Below are 23,819 nucleotides of genomic sequence, written 5' to 3'. Positions count from 1 at the left end.
CCCCATGGCCACCTTCCTTGGAGGTGACTTGACTCTATGCCTGCACCTCAGCAGGCATGAAAACATCCTGCCAGCCATCCTCCAGGCTTCACACTCAGAGCTGCAGCACTGTCCCAGTCTTGCTCGCTTTCGCCCCTTTTTGCCCTGCAGTCAGCCTGACCACTTCCCCAAACCTTCAGAAAAGTCACGGCCCCTGAGTTCTCCACAAGTGTTTATTGTCCCACTACACAGGATTCAGAGGCACGGTCAGAGCCCCGGAGACCTGCAGCTGCAGTCATTACCACAACACCCCTGGGAGAAGCTGTAGGCATGAGGAGGTGCGGGGCACTGGGGTGGGAGCTGCGGGGGCCGGGGAGGAGGTAGCTTGTCGTGGTGCAGTAGTGCAGCAGCATGGCTGAAGTGTGCAAGTACCCGCCTGAGGCAGGGGGAGGCACCAGGATTGAAACAGAGCTGGGATAGGGGGCTTGTGCCCTAAACACCCCCCCTCCCAGAAGCGGGAGCACACAAGGCTCAGCAGAAAAACGTTTCAGTGCAGGAAGGGCCTGCCTGGGCAGGCACACTGTGCTCTGGAGATGCTATCTGCTTGCCAAACTGAGTGGAAAGGGGTGGTTTATCATTTTTCTGACTGCTTTCTTGGCCAGAAAGGCTCCCCTGTGTTGATGGCAAGAGCCAGGCAGTGCAGATTTGTACCTTTGTAGGGCTGTCCTCCCTCCGGCTGTCCCAGGGCTGCCTGTACCATTATTCCTGCCCACATCCTTGCCCTCTCTGCCCAAAGCCTGGCTGCGGTGTGGGGGCAGCAGGGTTCGGTTTTCTGGAGTATTTTGTCTCGCCTGCCCATGGCAGGGGAGCAAAGCAGTCAGGTCACTCAGCCGCCAAAGAGGAGCCAGAAGTTCTGTGGTTCATCCACGTGCTCTCGAGGAGGGCAGGACACAGGCAGGGAAGGGTGGGCAGTTCAGCCCAGGATGGGCAAGGTGCAGGCAGTGCACACCCAAGCCTGCAGCCCTTTGGGCAGGAGATGGAGGACAGAGCCTAGAGGAAGGGGTTTGATTTTGGGGGACGTGGGGTGGGGGGGTAACGGGGCACAGGGAGGAACTCACTGCTCTGTGTGGCTGAAGTCGTAGCAGAAATTTAAGTTGCTGGGGGGCTTTGGGACGGGAGGAGGGGTGTCGGGGATGCTGATGTTCTCCAGGTCCAGGAGCCGCAGCTTGAGCTCCATGGACAGCAGGACATCGAGGTCCGTCTGCGTTCGCTCGCTCGTCATCTCCTTGCCCAGAAGCACGTTCAGCCCATCCATCCAGAGGCAGAACTGGGGAGGCAGAACACAGGCATCCCTGGCACCAGCCCCAGGCAGCCAGAGTGCTCCCCTCTCCCACTTCTGTGGCTCCCAGCCCAGGGAAGGCCAGGAAGGTGGGCTGCAGGGGGCACACACGACTCCCTTCCCCGCCTGCTGTCCCCTGGCAAGACCATCTCGACGCAGCGTGCTTCCCCAGCAGGCCCTTGGAGCTCACCTCGTACCGGGTGGGGGCAATGAAGTTGAGGCAGTATTCCTCTACATCGTACACGACAGAGAAGGCCAGCTCCAGGACGTCCTGCGGTGACAGCACAGCAGGTAGCTGGCTTCTCAGCTCTACTCTTTCCAGCCCCAGCAGGGTTCAGAGCAGGAGCTGTATCCCAGCCTCCTCCTCTGTGTCCCAGAAGACTCAAGAGGTCTCCAGTCTCAAGCCACATCAAAAACCTGCCACCATCCACAAAACCACCCAACCCACCACCAGCCACCCACCACCAAAAACAGCTGGGGAGGGGAGCACACTGGGTCCCCTGCACAAGGCGGAGTGGGAGGTGCTGACCTTGTTCTGCTTCCCAGAGCTCTTCTCCTTTGTGTGCGGACACTCCTTCCCTACAAGCAGCATCTTCATGTCCGCTACAGGAACTGGGGCAAGTGGAGGAGCTGTGAGCGCCCCCTCCCATTTCTTCTCCCCCAGGTCCCTGGTGCTCAGAGCCCAGCAGAGCCCGAGTGTGGGGGCTCACAGCCATCCACAACTCGGTGTAGGGGGGCCTTGAGCTGCTCTGCAGCACCCTTTGGAGAGCCAGCCCACCCCAGCCTGAACTCCCACAGCTCCCAGTCCCATGGTACCAGCAGGCACTGGGCCAGGCACACAGGGACCAGGCAGAGGTGCACTTCCCCCCTTAAGGCATCCCTGGCACGTCTCAGCTGGGCTGGGCAGAGAGCTCCCCTCCCTTCTTCCCACCCTCTTCTTTCTCTCCTTCACCTACTTTTCTCTGGCAGGCTCTCGATGGGGGGAGAGCGCACCCCCTCCTCCACGTCCCCATAGTGCAGCACCTTGTGGTTGGGTGACAGGCGGCAGTACCAGAGCTTATCTGCAGCAGAAGGGCCATCGGGAAATGCTCAGCCTCCCCCTCGATGTGGTCCCCTTCCCCGGGTGGACAGAGCTGCCTCATCAGCACACCCCACTTGGTCCCACCCCATGGGTTAGCCCATGCCAGCAGCTCAGCGAGCTGGGCATGCTACTCCCCGCAGATTAATTGTGACCTCCACAGTGGCAGAAGACATAGGGACAAGCCTCTGTCCCCCTCCCGGGACCCCCGCCCAGGGCTGGCACTCACCCTGCCTGCGGCGGCTGCTGATCTTACGGAAGAGGGTGCCCTCGCAGAGGTGCAGCAGGCGCTGCTGTCGGATCAGGTCCAGGAGCTCTGGCTTCAGCCTCTCACGCAACTCCCTGGGGCGAAAGCCAGCAGAAGAGGAGCATGGCCGCTTCAGCAGGCGTTCGCTGACCTCCCCAGCTCCACGGCATCTCCCTGCCTGCAGCCCACTCACAGCACGGGCACAGCCAGCGTCTCCTCCTGGTGCAGGCGCTCTGTCTGCCGCAGCTTCAGGATCTCGCTGTAGTTCAGTGCATTCACTCTGGTCTTGAACAGCTCCAGGGAGGTGGGCTTGAGGGACAGGGTCCTGGTGATCTGCTCCCGCACCACCTGCAGCACCTACGGGGCCCAGGATGTCACCCCCAGTCTGGGGCACTCCCCAGAGCCCCTGAATTTGTGCGCAGCCCATGGCCCCTGCATCTCCTCACACCTTGTCAAAGTCCTCCTGGGTAGCACGCATCTCCTTCCAGGTCTTGTTCACCAGCTGGATGCAGATGCAGAAGAGCTCTTCAAAGAAATGATCCTGCCCGAAGAACATAGGGTAAAAAGCCTGAGCCGTCTCCGAGCCTGCGATGAGAAGGACAGATGATGCCAGACTCCCCAGTTTTTCCAGGGGATTTCAGTGTCCAGGAGAACCAGGACATTTCCCAGCCTTCCCTCCCCTTCCCCTGCCACACCAGAGCCTGGTGGCTCCACATATGCAGCCCCCTGGCCTGGCAGCTTATCCCCACTCCTGCCAGCCAGCAGGCAGCAGGGCAGAGAGATGGCCAAGCTGGAGCACACACATACATGGCTCTCCAACATGCAGGATCTCACAGAGGATCAGGGTGAGCTGGATGCTGCTTCGAGCGAAGGGGCATTCGTGTTTGTCTTCCCGGCTGCTGTTCTCGAGGACAAACTGGAGGAGAGAGCCATTGCCTTGTGTTACATGGGTCATGGACTCTGAGGGCTGCCCCAACAGTGGGGCTCAGACATCCCACGCTCCTTCTGAGCTTCCTAGTCGAGCTGTCCCTCCCAGGTTAAGCCAGCCCTAACAGAAGTAGTTAGATCTCCCCAAATACCCAACCCCAGCCTCCTTCCCCTGTGCAGTGCGGGAGCTGGTCACAGGCAGAGCAGGTGGGAGCATGGCTAATGCTCTGCAGCCACTGGCTGGTTTTGCCCAAATTGCTCTTGTCTGCTCAGACATGAACAAGGCCTGGAAACCAAGCTGTGGGCAAAACACTAAAAATTATGGGGACCCTTCAGTGCCACCGTCCCCCAAATGGCTGCTCCTACCCACAGCAAGGACTCAGCTCTATCTGCAACAGGGCAACAGTAGGACACCTGCCCAAAAGGGACATCCTTGCCTGGGTTTGGCCAAGGACAGGTCACAAGGCAAGGAAAAGGAGGTGGAGATGCACCAGCACCTCTCCACCGGGGAGTTCTCCAGGAGAAAGCACACACCCTGCTGTAGGCGTTGGGGGTGTGCCTAGAGAAATACACCATGTTGTCGAGGGCGAGGAGTCCCGGCGGGGCACGGCGGAGGTCCTCTGCTGGGTTGCTGTTGTTCTAGGAGGACACAAAAGGGTGCAATTTAGCAGCTCCTGCATTCTTCTCCCAGCAGCAGAGTCCTCCCCATGCAGCCATGGGGTTTGCCTTTTGAGTCCCGGCAGCTCCGCAGCACCCACTGTTTAGCAGTGCCAAGGGAGCAGAAGCGAGGTACTGCCTGGTGGCCCGTCAGCATCAACAGGGCCACCAGGCTTAGGGCAGCCATCAGAAGGTGCCGCCAAGTGGCGGACCCAGCATGGGGCTGGGGAGGGGATGCAGGGACACACACCATGAAGCCCAGTTTGCGGAACTCCTTGGCGCATAGGGATCGCCGGCGCTCCGTGCTGAAGTTGGTGGTAGGTGCCTCGCTCTCTGACTCAAAGGCGGTTTGGCGCAGCGACTGGAGGAGCTCCCGCTGTTCCTGGAAGGAGAGAAGAGAGGAAGGGATGCTGGTGAGCCCCACACAAGCAGGTTCTCCCAGGACAAACCAACAATGAAATCAAACGTGCTGGGCTCACCCAAAGGTGAACCTTCACCCGCCTTTACTTCCACAGGTGGAAGACCAGGACCAGACTCGCAAGGAGAGTGCTCGCAGACCTGTGAGTAGGGATCCATGGAGGTCCTCATGCGGCGCTCACATAGGTTGAGACTGACAGACTGCAGCACGTACAGGTAATGGGCCATCTCGTCCCCCAGTGGCTCGGAGCTGTGGATGATGTTCTAGAGGAGACCACAAGTGAGAAGGTTCCCCCAGGCTGCTGCTCCTGGTTCCTCCAAGTCCAGGGCCCAACAGCCACAGCCCAGCAGGTCCTGCTGCTCCAAGGGGTGTTAGGAAGCAGACAGCTCCCCTCAGGGCTGGGCGAGAGCTGGGTGCACTGAATTGCACGCAGCCAGGGTTGCAACCTTGGGCATGTGGGTGCCAGCGTGGCAGCACACACAGGAGGCATCAAGGAGGGGGTGTGGGGCACACAGGCAACCCAGCCAGGCATGGTCACCGAGGGCTGGGTCTGGGGAGGAAAGGCAGAGGATAAGCACAGAGCAGACCCTTGATGAACCCAGCTTCTCACCTTGTGGATAAACTGCCTGATGTTCTTCTCCCTCAGGTAGTCCATCATGTCCTAGGAAGAGAAAAGGCTGCAAGACATTCCCTGGTTCCACACACCACTCTCTCCCAAAAAAACCTGTGTTCCCTCTGCAGCCCCGCATCCCCGCCAAGCTTGGCTTGAGGCCACAGGTGGGGTGGGGACAGAAAGGAATCAGCAGTCTCAGGAGTGACACTGGTGAGCAGGAGGCCTGCCCCCAGCTTCCACTGCCCTAGCCCACCCCAGGGGGGCTCAAACAGATCCTGCCCCACCCGGCTGCCAGGACAGGTTGTGTCAGTCAAGGAGAAGAGGCAGAGTGAGGACACTGACTTTAAACATCTCCAGGCACCTCTCACAGCCCCGCCATCCTAGAGAACACAAACACTGCAGCGGAGGACCCAGCTACCCAAGACCCCATCACAGGGGGCCCCAGATGTGCCAGGCACTGGGTCTGGGCCATCATGGTCGCTGTGCCACCACCAGCCATGATACTTTTCCTGTCATTTGAGATCTTGCATCCCCCCCAAAAGTACTCCAAGGGGTGTGAGACAGCTGAGGCCTCTGGGCAGAGCACAGGGGCAGCACCGTGGTGCTTGGATCTGCAACGCCCACCACCCTGCTATCACCCGGTCATGCCTACTGCCCACCGGCAGAGAGCAGCCCCTTACCCGCCGCTCGGTGTCGGTCGCAGCCAGCAGCAGCGCAATGAGCAGGGCCATCGCCTTCAGCTGCAGCTGGGCGTTTGTCCTGCAGAAGGAGGATGGGGAGAGTCAGCTCTGAGGATGGCCTTGCCCTCCCCAAGGCAGAGTCCTCTCCCCACTTCACTGCTAAGGACCTCACTGCACAGAGCTGGGGGACCCAGAGGGGCCAGAGCCATGAGTGAGCAGCTGCTGACAGCAGGGCCAGGGGTGAGGTGGTCCCCACAGCTGTGACTGGCAGAGCACCCACAAATGGATCAGATATTGCTCTGTGCACACCCATGGGTGCAGCATCTTGGAGCTGCAGGAAAACCCAGGGCAAGCTCCTGTCTGGCAGAAACCCTGGGCATGAGCCTCTCTATTTTCTAAGAAAGAAAACCTCCAGACTGAAGGGATGCAGAGGTACAAGGAAGAGGAAGGAATGAAGAACCCACCTTCGCTGAGGGATTTAACAAACTCTGTTTGTTCACTACAGCACCATCACCCCAACTTGCAGGGAATATACTACCACTCCTAAATACACTGGGGAAAGTGAAGGAAGAGCCAATGCCAAAAAAAATGGCAGGTCAGCTAAAGAACTAAAATATCTGAAGGAAACATGCCATGAATGAAGGAATCTGACCGGGAAATGGGATGGTTTCCAGGACAGTCCATCAGCAGCGGGGACAGGACAGGCTGCCCACCCACAAGTTGTTTAGGAAGGCACAATGCAACGTTTTGCCAGGGATGATCAGTAAGATGCAGAGAAATCCCCTCCATCGCCTCATCCCCTCTGGGATGGGGGCAAACGGTGCTCTGGCCTCTCCACTTACACCTGCAGATGGGTGAGAAGACGATCCAGCGTCACTTCTTTTTTGACTAGCTCAAAGAGGAGGCGACTGTTGGGTACCATGTTCTCCAAGATAGACAAGGAGAGCTGCTGGACAGATGCATCCACTGCATTCATATTGACGTAACTCACTATCTATGAGACACAAAACCATTCGTAAACGGCCGGCTGAGTCTGGGTGATGAGGGCAACAAGGAATCCCAGAGGGACAGGCTGTGGAGACTGCAGAAGGCATTTACCTTCTTGATGAAGGCTGCGCCAAGAGTCTCCCAGGAAACAAAATCGTGCTCCATCAGCTCCATGAAGGCCTTGAGGGTGTGAGCTAGCATCTCACCTGTACTGGAGAGACAAACGAGCCAATCCCAGTGAGGACGGGTCCAGGTACCCCACAGTCACCACCATAAGATGGGAGTGCAGTTGCATGTTGGTGGGTACATTAGAAACAGCTAGAGAAGCAGTGAGCAGAAGAACGGAAAGAGAGGCTGTTGGGTAAGCAATTGGACTCTTGCTTAGTCACCCCAGGAAGCTGAGGCAGGGGGAAGTTCAACAGTTCCTGGGAAGCTGCATTACCATGGTACAAAGATCACTGCAGGTGAGCCCTCAGGAAAGCCAAGCCACCCTGAATCCCTCCCCCTGCTTCCAAGAAACACGCACTGCACTGCCTGGTTTTAGGCTCCACATCCTCTGGGAGATAGGAGCTCAGAGGAGATGCACCATCACATCCTGAACAGCCAGCAGGCACTAGTTTGACAGCCAGGGCTTTCTGGAGCTGCCTGCAGACCTCACGCAGCTAAAACCTCAGGGCAGGGGGATTATTCAGAACGAGCAGCTGTGGAGGCTAGGATCACCACAGGTTTGCTGGCAGCAAAACCCATGGGACTGCAGATGACCCAGCCAGCGATGGGACAGGTGGTTCAAGTCTGGGAACATTCATGAGGAGTCAGGACCACAGTCCTGTGGGGACCTTTCCCCAGCTACTAGCTTGCGGGGACACAGCCACGTACCTGCAAGTAGGGAGTCTGCAGAGCCAAGCGCCCTGCCACCAGCACTGCCCTTCATGCCGCAGCACAGGGATCAACAAGCCAGGAACAGAGTCCACTCCAACGCCCAGCTTAGAACTCACACAGCATTAGCACGGGAGAAGAAAAGTCAAGAACTGCAAGGGAAGTCCTCTCCCGATACTCACTCATTCCCTTCTTCCACAATATAGAAGATTTGTTTCAAGCCATTCCTGTTGATGAACTCCTGAGCAAAGGTAACATCTTGGGAGAGGCTTGCAAGTTTCTTCAGCGAGTCAGTCTTCACATCTGAGTTGTTGCTCTGGATCCCGCTGTACAACCGCTCTGCTTCTTGGTCCTACCAGGAAGGAAAGAATCAAGCCAAAGGGGCTCATCGAAAGACAGCAAGAAGCTTGGAGAAGGCTGGAAAAAGCTTAAGCACAAGTTTTGGAAGGAGGCTCAGGCTAGAGCAGCCCCAGGGAGGAGCTGGACCGAGAGAATCACCACAGCAGAGACCAGGAGGAGCTGAGGAAGGAGGTCAAGCTGGTGCGACGCTAAGAACGTTTGATGAGTTGGCCCACGCATCCAAAGCGTCTCAAGATGACTTAGTTTCTCTTCAAACTCCCCCCAAGCTCTGCCGAGGGAGAATGAAGGTTGAGACAGGTCTCCTCCCCGTGTTATTTCTGCTGGGTCTGAGGCACCGCGAGGAGCCGTCATGAGCCAGGAGTCACCAAGTGAGGCAGCAGCAGAGGGCTTGGAGCATCGCATCACCCCATTGGAAGGGGACATTCCACCAGAGCACGCGGCGGAGAAGGAGACAGGGGGGACAGAGGGATGTACCGGGGAGGTGGTCAGCCGTAAAATGCTCCCGTTCTTAATCTCCCCGCGGTTCTGTAAGAAAAAAGAAACCGATGAGCCAGTGAGCAGCATACCGGCGGGGCCAGAGCGAGGTTGGGGGGTTGTCGCACCGACTCGGTGATGTAGGTCTGCCGCCCATCCACGTACTGCAGGGCATAGTGCTCGGCGTTGGGCAGGCTCCACCTGCAGTGACGGGTGGCTGGTCTGAACACCCTGTGGCTAGTGCCGGTCACCGCCGGGCCAGCGGCAGCCTGGTCACGGGCTGTCACGACCCCGTGGTGGGCGGCGGGTGCAGTACTCACGCATCACAGACGTCCTTGAGCACAGAGGCGAGGGGCTTGGTCTGCAAGTGAGAGGGCGGCCATGAGCTGGGGTCAGGGGTCGGGGGGGTGGGGGGGGGGGGGTGCCGGGCGGTACCTGCTGGAGCTCGATGAGCTGGGGGATGGCTCCCACCATCTGGATGGCGATCTTCACCACGTCCTTGGGCGGCGGCATGGCTCCGGCAGCCCCACCGTCACCGCTCAGCACAGCTCCCCGCCCCACCGCCCCGCAGTTCCGGGTCGCAGCTCCTGCCGCCGCCGCCGCCTCCCCGCCTCCCGGAGGGGCTCTGCTGCCAGCCCTGAGGCCCTGCGGCCGCCGCCGCCACCACCACCGCCACCACCGTCGATGGCGGTGCAGGAGCCAGCCCCGAGCAGGCCCGGCCCCCTCACCTGAGCTGACGCGGGTTCGGCGGGACCCACCTCCGCAGCAAGGCCGGGGCCTCCCGCCGGGAAAGGGCCTGGCTCCGCAGGGCAAGGAAAGGCAGGAAACTCACTCTGGAAAGTTTTGTTGTTTATTCACGTCAGAGAACACTGTACAAATATTACAGGCAATTTTCTTTCCTTGCAAAAATGTATAAAAATAATCTTTATATATGAATCAAAAGTTCATTTGCAACTGTAAATCTTTCTCTAGGTATCCTTTTCTGAAGGTTGTCTAACTGGTGGTGAACACAAACACTTGGAATGAGGGTGAGGGCCAGGTACCACGCGGAGAGCTGGAGCTATGCCAGAGCCATGGAGCCTAGCTAATGCACGCGCAGGACTGAGGGCTGTCAGTCAGCTTCCACGCAAAGGAGGGAAGGTTCAGGGACTGGCTGCATGCAGGCTGGAAGTTCACACCCACCCACCCACTCCCCACCAGCAGGGTCCCACGCCACGGCTGTCTCGCCAGCAGCAGCTGCCCAATCACACTAGAGCGTCCCATCATTCCTCCTGAATTCTTCAGGCTTTTCCCAAAGAGGACACCGGTGCTTCAGGGCTGCAGAGAGGAACAGCTCTTCTGGAGGAGTCTCACACAGAACAGGATGGCCCAAGAAGCCAACTCAGGGATGCAGTCCCAAGCATATACTCTTCTCACCACTGCGGGCTTCCAGAATTGAAGACTTTACATCCCTTTCTGCTGGCGCTCCAGCTGGTTGTGCAGTTTGCAGGCGGTGAGCAGCTAAACAAAGTTCAACATCAGGTGGTTATGGCTGCAAGCCACCTCTCTGCAACAGCTAGCCACGCTCCTGGCCTGGCCCTCTCATCGGCAGTTTGTGGAGCAGGAAAGGCAGGACAGCTGCTACCACTGCACTGGCAGGAAGATGTGCAAAACTGAAGCCACTCAAATACAAGATCTGACTGAAAACCAAAGTTGGGGTTTGCAAAATACAACACAAATCCATCAGGGCGTTTTACTCCAATTAAACTGCCTAGGGTCCAGACCGATGGCCCTAACGAACCCAACAGCAGACCTTCCATTACAGTGGAAGGAGGTTTGAAGAAAGCAGTGAAGAAAATGTTGCGGAAAAATGATGCAGAGAAAGCATCACACTATGTAGCGACCTGCCACAGGATCAGGAATTGGGAGTGTGGGTACGGACACTAGAGGAGCAAATTCAAATATACAGAAAGCCCAATCCTGAGCAGATGCCGAGAGAGAAAGGCGGGGGCAAATAAAAAGCACTATTTTGACAACACCTACATAACTTGTCACAGCAAAGTACTACTGAATTATTATTCCTTGGTCGCCTTTTAGACAGTTGAAGGCTCAAGTGCAATGGTTGGAAAAGACAGCTATTTGCAAATACGAGCAGACTGTGATGTACCTGGAGTACCTTACAGGCACCAGCTGGAGCAGTCTTATCCTTTCAAACATCTCTTCACTCCAGCAAAAACAAATAAAAATATTAAAAAAACATACTGGCACCTCTTCTTTAGCCCTATAGAAACAGCACAGCTGCTGTACAAGGAGCTGGAGCCCCTGGGCTCGTGCATCAGCAGATGGGTGAACGCAGAACCAGCCTTCTTGCTGCTGCACAAGCAGGGAAAGACTCAGCTCCCGAGTCCCACTGGGAGGCACAGCTGGCTAAAAAAAGTGCTTTTTCTTGTAAAACATACTAGCTTGGTCTGGAGTCACTGGAAGAAATGGCACTTCGGTGCCAGGGTTTTTTTTTTCCCCTTGTTGTCATTCAGACATAACCACCCCAATCTGAACGCTCACATTGCGAAACCTAGCTAACTACCTCCGGGCTTGTGAACTGACCACGACATCAGGGCTCCTTTGTAGCAGCTGGTACCTAGGAGGTGCAAAGTGCCTCTAGGAGTGCAGGAAAAACCAAGGCATGCAGATTTGAGGAAGCTCGGAGAGGCACATGGGCAAACTCTACGGGTGAACTGGGAACACTCAAAACACAGACACTTTGAAGTGAGGCCCAGGATCCAGTGGAGAGAGAGATGAGGTGGGGCGAGTTGCACACGCACCTTGCACGTGCAACAGAGGAAGAAGCTATGGGGGAGGGTCCCGGCCTGCAAGTCCACATCTCTTGGTTCTGAGTCCATACAAGAGCATCTCTGAATCGCTCACTCATCGAGCTCTAGCACAAAAGGAATCCAAAAATAGACACTTTCCAAAGAGTTACAAAACGGTCTGTGTTTGCGAGGCTCACAGCCGCACTGATAAGTCAGAGGTCGAGGACAGGCACGTCAAAGAGGTCACAGACGCCTTCGCTCTCATCCAGGTTGTAGATGTAGTCGTGATCTCCAGGGGGAGGGGAGAGGCGGAGCAAGGGAGCAAACACTGGGGAAAGAGAAGCCGACGGCTGGTTACAAAACTCAGCACTCCCGCACTGAGCCAAGAGCTGCCAACGGGCACTGAGCTGCGGAGCCATGAGGAGGCCACCTCCCAGGAACAGTCTTGGAGGTTGCTTCAAATCAGCCTTGCAATGAGGAAGAGCCAGGCTCTCCTGGTTCTCACACCTCTCTCAGGGACTGGCAGGACAGTAAGAACTGAGTCTGTGTCCAGAGCCCAGAAAAGATGAGGGTGAGCCTGCAATCACAAGGCTGTCAGCTGGGTAAAGTCACACAGCATGGTCTTCCTCCCCTGGAAAGGCCACAGCATGAGGGGGAGACTCAAAGACTCACCTTCAGATGACATCAGCTCTTCCAGCAGCTCAGAGTTCATACATTCTGGGGAAAAGAGAAGCATGGTTAAGCAACACGCTCTGCTTTCCTGCTCTGCTCCAGTGCAGTTCCCCACCCTTCCCAGGGTGCTCCTCACCCTTGTTATCCCTTTCTCTTGCTAAGGCACAGCGTGTGCAGCAGGCAGTGGCCAAAGGAGGCTCCTGCCATGGGCAAAGGGAAATAGGTATCAGACAATTCAATCCAAAAATTCTGCAGGAGGTTTTCCCCTGCTTTAGTTCAACCACAGGCCAGTCTCCTTACGATGCCGGGCTGTGCCTCAGCGCTGCGCTGGAATGCAAACTCCTCCAAAAGAAACTCTTCTGGAGCTGAAAAAGCCTGACATATTCACAGTCCTCAATTACCCACCAACTTTGCTAAGAGTGGGGGGAAAAATCAAAAAACAAATGAGCTGTTCCAGGAGCAGTAGAACCTCCAGATTTGTGTCCTTTGTCCCCCTAATTTGCTCCCCTTGGCCCACGGCTGTGCTGTGGCTAATCCAGCCACAGGCCCTGGCAGATTTGCTGGCTGCCTGCTGCCAAACAGAATGAACACCTGAGCTCTGCATATCCTCCCTTAATGGGCCATTCACTCTGCTCTCCCCTCTACTGCTCACACAAAACTGGAAAAAAGAAAATATTTCTCCCTCTTAGACACCCTGAAACGTCACTCCTTCCTCCAGCATTGTTACTCTTGGCTAGCAGGCTCATGAGGCACCTGAACAGACAGACAAGCACACGGACAAAGCACGTGCAAGTCAATCCTTTTTCTGTAAGAAACTAAGTGTTTGAAAACAACTTTCTGAATACTACTCTCACTTCACCAAGTTAAGATAGTGACTATCTAACTCAGTCTAACTGGGCTGATGAGATATTACCCACAACTGAAATAAGCTTTCACAAAAGAAACTTGGATCAGCCCATTTTCAAGACACTTACCCACAGCAGGCTGTCTCCTAGAGGACAGGAGCCTACCTGCTTAATTCAGCGTCATGAGATGAGATAATTTCAACACTAAGCGACTAGACAGGACTAATACCAGCTTCAATAAATAGCAACTCATTGCAGAACCTGCATTCTTAGATCAGGGCTGGTAATATAGCAGGGTGTGTACGTGTGTGTGCGTTGACATTCAGGTTTTTTCCAGGATACGAGTCTAAAACAAGCAGTTATCAAGCACCCACGTAAAAGAGAGAGAAAGCCATGCAGAAAAAGTAATTCCAACACAAAACACCAAGGAAGAAGTCTAGGCTCTTGCAGCTTAAACTGCATAGCCTTGAAGCAGCCACCAGTGCCAGGGGAACATTACTGGGATCACACGGGGATGAAAGAGGCTGCATGGAGCATGCTGCAAGGCCCATTTCTCTGAGCTCTGCAGTGTTGCTTTTTCTTTTTTCCACAGTCCTGAGCTTTGCCTCAGCAGCTGTCGACTGTTTTGCAGAATGCTGCTTTCGTTCGCAACTCAATAGTGGATCACAGTTAAAAATCTGACTTTGCAATGTTGCATTGTCCTTCGCTCCTGGATCTCTACCTTCACCCTCCAAATTGGCAAGATGAAACACCATATATTACCAGAGACAGCAAACATCTCCTTTTTAATAGTGTCCACATAGCCACAGTTTGGGTTAAGCTGATCTTCTACTCAGGCTGGGGCCTCGCAGCAGTTTGTATCTCATGTTGCAAAGTCAAATTTACTCGGTCATTACCAAGACTTCAGCTACTATCTACAGCAGTGGGCGCTGGGCAAGGAGGAAAGGTGTTCTCCAGGCTGATTGCAGCTCCTAACACACAGATGAGAGGCTCACACGTGTATTTGGGACTGGGGGGTTTTACACAAAGGCAGCGCCTACACAAAGCACCTGCCAGAGCGCAGAACGAGGGACTGTTGTTGTACACATCCTGTCACCACCACAAAAGTGCTTGTGTGTACTTGGCTCTGCCTGGCTGTGGGGCTAGGAAGTATTCTGCCAGCATTGAAGAGAAATAAATACACAGATAAAAAGAGTTTCCTAACGTAGGACCGAACTCCTTCCCCTCTCCTGCCCTTAGCCCAGAGTCTGTCCCACCATTAGGCAGCAATAGCCAGACATTCCTGGGGCAGAGGCAGAACTCCTAACACAAGGAACAGCATCTCCTCCCCTACTGCTCCAAAATTACTAGCACCACCAAAAGCACTGAGGGGTAGTTCAAAGAGAGAAGACTGTCTCCCTAGATTATTTGCTTGGATTAGCCTCGGGCAGGCTACAGCTGAAAGAGGACTAACAGGGATTTTTCTTTTACGTGGTGCAGACAAGATGGAGAAGGAGCATGGGAAGCCAGAGCACAGATCAGTATTGGCATGGGGACAGGAAAGCCCTCGTCTGCACGCTGTGGGGCAAACTCTAACAGACGTTGCTGGCAACATGAAGGCAGAAAAAGACATACAGAAACCAGTAATCTAATTTAAAAGTGCCTACCTACGAGTAGAGAGCCAGCAGCCACCAACGACCACAAGCACCTTACAAAACCACGATGCCAAAATAATCCAAAAGGGAGTGAATAAAACAAGCTGTCCCACTTCTGGGGGTGGATGGGCACAGAGCAAAGCTGTGGGCAGGGAGTGAACATACCTCTTGTTGGATCAAACATCTCTGACAGCTCTTTGGGAAGTTCCAGTACTGCAAATATAACAATCCAAATGGTTTGCATCATTAAATAGTCTGAAAAGCTTTACAGCACAATCACCTACAGTCCTACTGTACTCCTTAAGCACCCAAATCGTCCTGTGCCATCCAGAAATTCTGCTCCCACACCCCATGTCACATATTTCTGCTGAAAATGATAAGAAATACAATACTTACGGTTGACTACTTTAAATTAAGTCTGTAGGAGCCCTGGGGCATGAACACGTTATCACAGTCAGCAGCTACAGAGTAACTGTCTATAAGTAAGCCTCACACGGCATCAGCTTCGGTACACACCTCTTATGTAGGATGAGGGCGTGCCTTTAGAGAATCAGCACGTGCCCACTGGGATACGGTACACTGTATGCACAACACAGGCCTAACCCCACAATCAAGACTACTCCAAGGTGAAGACAGACAGTTCGTGCTTCTCTCTAGCAGCAGAAGTGTGAAAAAAGCACTGTGTGAGCTACATTGGAGTAATATTTCCACTTCTAACCATAACCCTCTAACCTAGAGTGTTTCTGCAGTGAAGGTAGGCTTCAAAACACTAAAGCAGTGTGTCTTACCTAGATGATGCTTTTCTCTCCTTGGGCCAGCCTGCCATTTCCTGGCATAAAGCTCAAATGATCCTGATCCTTTTTTAAAGCCCATTTCACCTCACCAAGCACACCAAAATGCTGCCCGAATATACACTGCGAGATCGTTAAGACCACAAGATCACTAAAACCAGATGAAGTATTCCTGAGCAAAGGAGGAAAAGAAGAGACAAGAGATATCCTAATAAAGGGAAAACCCCCAAGAGTTACAAAGGTGCTCTCAGTGATGGCTGGAAATTCTATAGCTTCATGTAGTTTCAAAAACTGGACCTTGCACTACCAAAAGGGAATAATCCTACACGTAACAGCAGAGACGTGTGTCATGCGAGCGTCCCTCGCAGATTTTCGAGGACTGACGTCACAGAAAGCATCAGGAGACTAGACATGACACAGTCACCTTCTCACCAGGTTCCCCAGCACCCTCACAGGGAAACGCCTACTCATCCCTTGCAGAGTCTGGCTGACAGCAAAGGTAGAACGGAGTTCAGCTCCCTCCTCCAGGCCCGGCAGCCTTTCCCTCGCTCCAAGCAGCATGGTTTTGGAGTAACACATGAAACAAGGGTGCATACTCACTTCCTGCGGCGTCGGGCTTGATCGGCTCAAAGGAGGTAGAGGGGCTGGGGAGGACGGAGCTGCTGTCCAGTGAGGCAGAGGACTGGAGTGGCTGGGTATCTAACCCAGGCTGGCCAGCCGACGCGGACGCGTTGCCGAGGGGGTCAAAGTCCCCACTCCTCTTGGACTCTGCTGCCGAGACATCACATTCTGGAAAGAGCCACAGAGCACACAGCAACGTCATCTCCCACCAGCCCCAAAGCAAGCGGCTGCAGTGCGGACTGAACCCTTGCTGGCAACACTGGCCAAGCACAAACAGCTACACAGGAAGAAGGCTTCTTGCTTTCACCCAGCAAAAACTCCCAGGTCCTGCTGCAGTTCTGCTGGAGAGCAGTCTTGGTGGTGCCAGGCTGCACACAAGCCAAGAACAAGCTCCCACAGCAATTAACACAAGCCAGGTAGTAAGCTACACAGGAGAAGGGTGACCAGCACATTGAGGGAAGTACAAACCCCCTGCTCGCAGCTGAGACTGCACTTGGAATACTGTGTCCAGCTCTGGCCATCCCCCTGTTCAAGAAAGGTGGGGAGAAGATGCAGCTGAGCACTACCAGGTTGCCCAGGGGTCTAGGGCACATGGCCTACATGGAGAGGTGGAGGGAGCTGGGCTTGTTCAGTCAGGCAAAGAGAAGTCTACGGGCAATCCAACAGCAGCTTGCAGCTACCTGAAAGGCAGTTACAAAAATTAAGAACTTCTCAGCGGTGCCAAACAACGTAATATGCACAATGGGCATGAGATGCAGCTCAAAGGATCCAGACATCAGGGGAAAAAGAATTCACTAAGAGGGCACTGCAGCCCTGGAAGAGCTCACCAAGGAAGCTGGGGATCTCCACCGCTGGAGGCTTTCAAAATTTGGCTGGACAAAGCCACAACCAACCATTGTAGTATTTCTGACAGTCTTTTTTTCAACCCAAAAGTTCAACACTAGACTCAGAAAGACCCTCTCACAAACTTCTGCTCATCTGCATGAGCAGTGTCTCCCCCACCACACTGCTCCTGCAGGCTAACACCACCCTCTCCAGCCAAGTGTCTTACTTCCATTAACACAGCCAGTCCCACCAATCCAGACAAAAGAAAATGCAGAGTTGCCTCCTTTGCCAGGAGCTGACCACAACCAGTGCCAGCCCCAGCCAGGCCAAGGAACGTACTGCAGGTCAGCCACCACTCCTTTCCCGTTTCCTGCAGCCCCCCCCTCACCTGTGCTGGCAGCTTTCTGTGCGGGAGGGCTGTGGTCCTGAGTGCTGCTAGGTGTCGGCGTAGAGGGCTGGGTGCTGCTGGGAACAGATGCCTCCTGGAAGTGGGTGAGCGGTGGTATCTGTGGTTTCGAGGGTGCAACTGCCTGGCACTGAATGAGGTCGTCGGGGGGAGGGACAGGTAGTACGACAGGAGGAGAACTCCAAGCATCTTTGTTTACTAAGAGAACATCAATGGGACCACTTGTGCTCTTCAGATGGATCTGATATTTCTTCTGCCCATTTAGGCCCTGAGAAAAGTCAAAAGCAAAATACAACCACATATTAAATGCCCTTTTCAAACAGAACAGGGATTTCCCAGAGGCAAGACATGCTGTCCAGACAGTCCTGCACACAATTCCCCTGACTCCCAGGACTATCCTCTCCCCTGGTGCTCCTGCAATTATTCACGTACTTCCAAATAACAGAATTTCCCGGCAATCATCTAATACCTGGAGCCTTCCTTGGGTTACCGGTTCCTCCGATGCCCCTCAAATGCCCTGACTGCCAACTCCCAGCTTGGTCAACCCAGTGACACACACTGACACATGCACACACCCCCCACACCCCCCACACCCCCCTCGCACTCTGCCTACACATTTATCACTCACCTCAGGGACACCCACACATTTATCACTCACCTCAGGGATAGGAACCTCCAAACGCGTGCCTGACGGGGCTCGAATCGCAAGGAGGGTGTCTCCTGCAAAACCAGACTGGTCAGCACTCAGCAGGCACAAGCTGTTCTGATGATCATTAAGCACTGATTAAGAGCCCCTCCTCAAAGCCCCCTGTCTCCTGTGCTCCCTTCCCTGAAGGCCTGCCATTTACACCCATCTGAGCTGCTAAGCATACCATAGGGATCTCAAAGCGCCCATTGCCCAGGGCACAAAGAACATGTGAAGTTTCTCACAAAGCAACCCTGAAGTTTTTTAGCAGCATCCTTAACAGGATCACCCTTTCTTTCCCTCAGAGGGTCTGGCTTAATTAAGAAGACCTGAATCCTAAGGGAAGGATCCTTCATCCTGCTGTCACAAGCTTTTAGATGTGAATTATAAACAAAAGAGCATACAACTCGCTGCCAGTGGAGAGACAGTGTCAAACTAGGCTCAGGAGCCAGGCTGCCAGCAGCATGGCAACCTCATGCTGGAGTACAAATACCTGAAACCAACACTCCCCAGTCTCTACTGGCAAGAGAGCTGCCTGGTGCTAGCTGTATTGTGCCCTGCACAGAGCCCAACACGTGGGGCTAGTAGCCAGGCTCACAGCATCCTTCCTCTTCAAGTCCTGCAGCTCCTTAAGAACTGTGCCCCTAATAACAGTCACAGGTGAGCAGCTTCCAGTCCATATCAGAGTTTAGAGAAACACCAGCGCTGTGAACATTAGACATATTCAAACCAAGCAGTTAGCAGCTTTCAGTTTGAATGTTTAAGCTTTAGCGTGGTTACTATTTACACTTCACCAGTATTCTGCATTAAGCTTCACTCGATAATTAACACAGAAGATGCCCAGAGCAATGAGACAGTGGACAGCAGAAGAGCACATCCTTTAATTTCAGGCAGGCAATCAAAAGTCACATCAGCAAAGGGTATAGGGATTAAAATTCCCACAGGATTTGTCAATAAGGTGGAATTCCTTTAACAAATCCGCATTTAAGTATGCTATGAGACATTAAAAATGCATAATAAAGCTCACAGTCACAAGCTTGAGCTTTAAGACCTGTTAGTTTCAAACACAGGTGCTGTGTTTCTGTCTCCCTTGATAGCTGCGTCCCAAATACTTTTACAAAACAGCATGCGGCGCGTTCCCACTTCCCTTTTGATTCCGCAAGTGCAAAACGCATACCAGCAACAGATGGGAAAATTATGTTTCCCAGTCACTAAAAACTAATGTATTCTTTGATCTAACCTCTGCGCATTTTGGTGAGGTCTGACTGCAGATGCAAACCAGTTTACAAAAACAGGTGCAACGAAATGCAAAACACTCAATCAACCAAGCAATAAGCTGTCTGCTGGTCTCCAGTAAACTCTTCCAGACTGTTACGAGTTATCTGGCCCCAAGCACTGTCAAATTGAAAACACAATCCCTGCCCCCAAAAAGTGCTAGCTTAAATCAGAAGAAACAGTGAAGCAAAGGGGGCGGTGACTCACAAGTTACCAGCAGGAACTTGAGCACAGTGAAGCCCCGTGAACAAGGAACGCACGCAAGGCAAAGATGAAAAATAGAAGAGCTGATGAATCGTAAGGTGAGAATGGTGCTTGGAAGAGAGGAGAGAGTCAGACAAGGGTGAGGTTACGCATGGCTAGGGGAGGTCAGGATAATTAGCTTCAATCTCTGCTGCAAACAAGCAGATGCAGGTTGCCCAGGGTCAGGAGAGGTTGGGTGCGCGCCGAAGCAGAAAGATGCTGCGACTCCACACCGCTACAACTGAGAACAGTTTCTGTACTGCAGGCTGCCGTATTGCATGCTGGCCACCGGGGGTTTTTTAAATTTTTTTTTTTGTTCTACAGCTATTAAAATTGACAGCAGAGAAGAAACAGAGACTCCTGTGGGTTTTCTTCACTTTTGCCCCACGGAGACAGAACACACAGCTTTTTATCCAGGCACCTCACAGCTTTAGGAAGGCTGTATGCAAGGCAGTGAGTCACAGCAGGCAGCGTGTTCCCTTCTGCCCTGCTCCTCATTACCTCCCGCTTGCATCCTTGTTGGCAGAGGGCATGATGCAGCTGAGGGACCATTTTTGGTGCTATTTTCCTGCTTACACCCAGATTTCTACCATGCAATAAAATTTGCTTCCTATTATTACAATATTGTCCACCCAAGCCCTTAAAATCAAGGGCTTTAACACAACACACCCATGCAGTGACACTTGGCAAAAAGGCTTCCTCAGGAACAGCAGCTACGTTCCTTGAAACACAAGAAACCACCTGCCGCCTCCAACGGTGTCAATGAAGCCACAACTCACTGGTACACAAACCCAGGATGGCATCAGAGCTCACGCTACATTTAACTTGATGCTGTCAGGCAGCTCGTGGTCCGCTGCCTTCTCCTTCTTGGAGGAAGGACAGACCGATAGGACTGCAGCATCGCACCTTTATGATGGAGCACCATCTCCTTACCTGTGAAGCACTTGCAGATATCTTCATGTGTCACATAGGCTAATGTTCCCCAGGTTAAGGAGAAAGACTGCAGCTCCCTGCGCAGACAGAGAACTCAAAGGGCACCTGGCGCTTCCTTCCTGAGCACAGGAAATGCCATTCCCAGAAGGTTCTCCACGCCACACCGAACTGTGGGCTGCAAGCGAGGTCTGCAAGCTCCAGACTCGTCAGAGCTGACATCCGACAACAGGCAAGCCACAAGAGCAGCTCTACACTCAAGAAAGTGGCACCTGTGACTCTGAGAGGAGCACTTTTCTCATCATGGTAAACATTACAGTGGTTTTGACTTCAAAAAGCCATGCATCACAGAGAAAGCTGGTTCCCATGCTGGACAGAGTTACCCTAATTTCAAAGCCAGGCACTGCCTCCTGACCCTTTCAGTTTAGCTCCTCTAGCAGCAACAGGTCACCACCACCCCTCTGCCCTGAGCAGGGCAGCACCAACCCAGCCCTCAGGTCTCTGCTTTCCAGCCCAGCAAGCAAACATGGAGACAGAGTAATCAGTTCACACAAAGGATATCGACTGTTCTGCACGTCTTCTGTCACGTTTTTGATGCTCTGCTGAACCCACATCTTCTGCTGCTCCAGTTCCTGTTCCCGCTGCTCCAGGTCCTCTATGTCTGCCTTCAGCTCAATAAGCTTGTGAGCTATTTCACGCGTGTTGCAGCCAGGGCCCACCCCTCTGGGCAAAGTAAAAGGAGTGACATTCATCAGCCTCTGCAGGTGCCCAGACCAGCCCCAACTTCTTGGAGAGGCTGCCACCTCCCTTATTGCCACCCCTGTCACACGTGAATGCCAGAGCCTAATTTCTGCCCACTCTAGGTCCCCACCTTCCAGCACTGCAACGATTGGTACATCTTCCTACATCCCGCAGACTGGCAGGGCTCTCCCCCATCTCCAGCGCCATGACGGGCATCTTTTCTAGCCCAAAGTGCTGGAAAGTTTGTATCAAAATACTAGCTACGCTATAAGAGAGACATGCCATACCTACTTCAGCTTTCCTCGTCACTACCATAAGCATAGCCCAGCTGGGGAAGCACAAGCATGCACAGCCCACTCAGGAACCTCGCTCTCAGCAGGGCATTTTAACCCCAGTGTCACTTAGACCTGAACTAGAAGGGACCCGTGAACGATTTAGACCTTCCCTGTCACTCACTTCCACTGGATACTGTTCTTGGATTTCTTCTCGATCAACCCAATGCCTTCCAGGACATTCGTGATATCGTAGATCCGTCGCTTCTGTCTCACAGCCAAGGTATCCGCAGCCTGCAAAAAGGTTAGACACTTAACTCCCAACTCTCAGTCAAGTTTCACTCCTTCCTGCCTCTCAGATTAATTCCTGGCCAAGCACTCTGCTCGCCACCTCATACCTCTCATGTCCCAGCGCCTCAAATTACAAAGCCATGTTCTCAATATCATTACGTCTATGAGAAGCCGCTGACCCTCCGTTCCTTTTCTTACCCCGTAACCTCTCCACTAAGCACAAACCAAATTCCAGCCAGCCTGCTCGTGGTGCGTCCAAAAATCACCATTCCTCAGCAGCAAAGCAGGGCTAGAAGATACTAGTCTGGCAGCCTAAAAATTCAGCACTCCTTGGGGGCAAAAGAGATGGGGATGGGAAGAGGAACGCAGAGAGCTCTTGGCATGACTGACAACAGTTTAGTGAAGTCAACATTGAAAAGGTCTTTTCTAAATCCGGTCTGATGCCACCTGAAACACCTTTTCAAGAGGCAGATTCCTCTGAAAGACATGACGCCAGGAGGGGAGGAAGCACGGCTGTAAGACAGGAGCTCTTGAGCAGCCCTGGGACTTTCCTGCCTTGCTCACACTGCTTGGGTTTCAAGACACACCGGACTGTGCTTGGCAATGCAGCATGGCAAGAGTTAACGTGCACTGCACCAGCACAACCAGGACCAACAATGCCAGTTCCTTCACCTATCAGTAAGGGACTGGGACTTTGGAGACCCTACACCACACAACTGATCAAATATGAATGCACTTAGCGGACGTTCAAAGCAGCAAAATATTGGCCAAATCCAAAGAGATGACAATTTGGCACATTCACCTACAGAAAAAGCCTAGGTTTAAGCGCTGTACATGCCCACAGAGACAGAGTCACTTCCTCTAGGTGAAGGTCTTCAAAATGCAGAAGCAAGGCACGCTCAGAGGGCAATTCTCTGCCACCTAAAGGCATCAGGGACAACCTTTGGCAGAGATGAATGAGACCACACTCTCCTTCCCACTGTGTGCCAAGGGGGCAACGTGCAGCAGGGAAGAACAGTTTCTATAGGCAGCTGTTCCTATAGGTCTCAGGGCTGGATTATTATGGTGCCAGTGATCAGGCAGCACCTTGGTGCGGGACAAGGCGGCAGAAGAGAACAGGATGGCCGAACGGGGCTCCAGCTGAAGTACACGAACGCCTGCAGTGCTAGGCAAGGTCCGCTGCCTCCTCTTCCCTGGAGAAAGCAGAGCGGCTGGGACAGACCGACACGGCGGGGAGAACTGCTCGGAAGGAAGCTGCGGCAGGGAGCGCTAGGGCGGCAAGCGCAGACCCCCTTCTGCCCCTCCCGGGAACCCCGCTTTGCCCGCACCCGCTCCACCGGGCGCTGACGTGCCCCGACTCCCCCCTCGAAACCTCCTTCGGTTCCCGGGAGGACTGGGCCCGCCAGAGCTCTGCTTCCCACCACTCCCCACCCCCACCAGAAGGTCCGCGGCAGGAGATCCCCGCAGAGCCCACCCCGGTGCGGCGGCGCCCTCCACCACCCGCCGGCAGCCCCCGCACCAGCTTGAGGTCGAGCACACCGTCCTTGGCCTCCTGCAGCAGCGACACGAACTTGGTGGTCAGCAGCCCCAGGCTCTTCTCGTGCCGGCTCGGCGCCCCCGCAACCCCGCTCCCACCCCCGGGGGGCTGCGGCCCACACTCCGCCATCTGCCCGCCACCGGCTCCAGCCCCGCCGCGCTTCCGCTTCCGGCCCGCGGGGCACGACGGGAATTTCCTGGGCGGGCGCGGCAGCACAATGGGCGCTCCCTGAGGGGACCCGCAGCGATCGGGGCCGGGGCCGGGGCCGGGCCTGGGGCCTCCCCGCACCTCCGCCCCCCGGTGGGACCCGCTGCAGTGCGGAGCCTCCTTGGGCGCGGGGATCGGTGCTTCCCGCTGTGGGCGGCCCCGGGCGGCAGCCTGCCTCTGCGGGGGGGAGGAAGCGGGGTGCGCCGCCATCCCCTGGCCGTCCGGTGGTCCCAAAGTTAAACTTCCCGTCCCACGGACGGCCGTGGCAGCTCTGAGCCCTCGCACCGCCCGGGTTTGGTGCTACCCGTGGCCGCTTTCTCTGCCCCAAGACCCTCCGCACTGGGGGCGAATCCTCCCCGGTTTGGCGGGGCGGGGGGGCGCCTCCAGGTCCCTCCCAACCGGGAAGGTTCCGTCCTGCTT

General features: G+C 54.4%; 2 protein-coding genes across 3 annotated transcripts; both read right to left on the bottom strand.

The window, feature by feature from the left end:
* Nucleotides 1–1,093: 1,093 nt before the first annotated feature.
* Nucleotides 1,094–9,148, bottom strand: ELMO3 (engulfment and cell motility 3). The gene is made up of 20 exons (XM_086469614.1): nucleotides 9,071–9,148; nucleotides 8,956–8,996; nucleotides 8,764–8,836; nucleotides 8,636–8,686; nucleotides 7,984–8,153; nucleotides 7,037–7,136; nucleotides 6,781–6,932; nucleotides 5,939–6,017; nucleotides 5,256–5,306; nucleotides 4,786–4,908; nucleotides 4,478–4,609; nucleotides 4,105–4,209; nucleotides 3,451–3,559; nucleotides 3,092–3,228; nucleotides 2,837–3,000; nucleotides 2,626–2,738; nucleotides 2,275–2,379; nucleotides 1,848–1,930; nucleotides 1,509–1,589; nucleotides 1,094–1,306 (listed from the first exon to the last, which is right to left on the bottom strand). Exons 1-20 carry the CDS (start codon nucleotides 9,146–9,148, stop codon nucleotides 1,094–1,096), a joined length of 2,160 nt encoding a protein of 719 aa, XP_086325740.1.
* Nucleotides 9,149–9,834: 686 nt separating this feature from the next.
* On the bottom strand, nucleotides 9,835–23,333 carry E2F4 (E2F transcription factor 4). Of its 2 annotated transcripts, none has more exons than XM_086469111.1 (10): nucleotides 23,175–23,333; nucleotides 21,549–21,658; nucleotides 20,913–21,074; nucleotides 20,355–20,398; nucleotides 17,877–17,938; nucleotides 17,201–17,486; nucleotides 15,967–16,155; nucleotides 14,741–14,788; nucleotides 12,097–12,141; nucleotides 9,835–11,752 (listed from the first exon to the last, which is right to left on the bottom strand). In XM_086469111.1, the coding sequence occupies exons 1-10, from the start codon at nucleotides 23,319–23,321 to the stop codon at nucleotides 11,637–11,639; spliced, it is 1,209 nt and encodes a 402-aa protein (XP_086325237.1). In that variant the 5' UTR covers nucleotides 23,322–23,333; the 3' UTR covers nucleotides 9,835–11,636. The 2 variants fall into 2 exon arrangements, with proteins under 2 accessions (XP_086325237.1, XP_086325238.1); XM_086469112.1 differs by having other exon boundaries at nucleotides 17,207–17,486.
* Nucleotides 23,334–23,819: the final 486 nt, after the last annotated feature.

Source organism: Leptosomus discolor, chromosome 8, assembly GCF_034619465.1.
Source record: "Leptosomus discolor isolate bLepDis1 chromosome 8, bLepDis1.hap2, whole genome shotgun sequence".
Lineage (NCBI taxonomy): Eukaryota > Metazoa > Chordata > Aves > Leptosomiformes > Leptosomidae > Leptosomus > Leptosomus discolor.
This window is presented reverse-complemented; position numbering and strand designations above follow the sequence as displayed.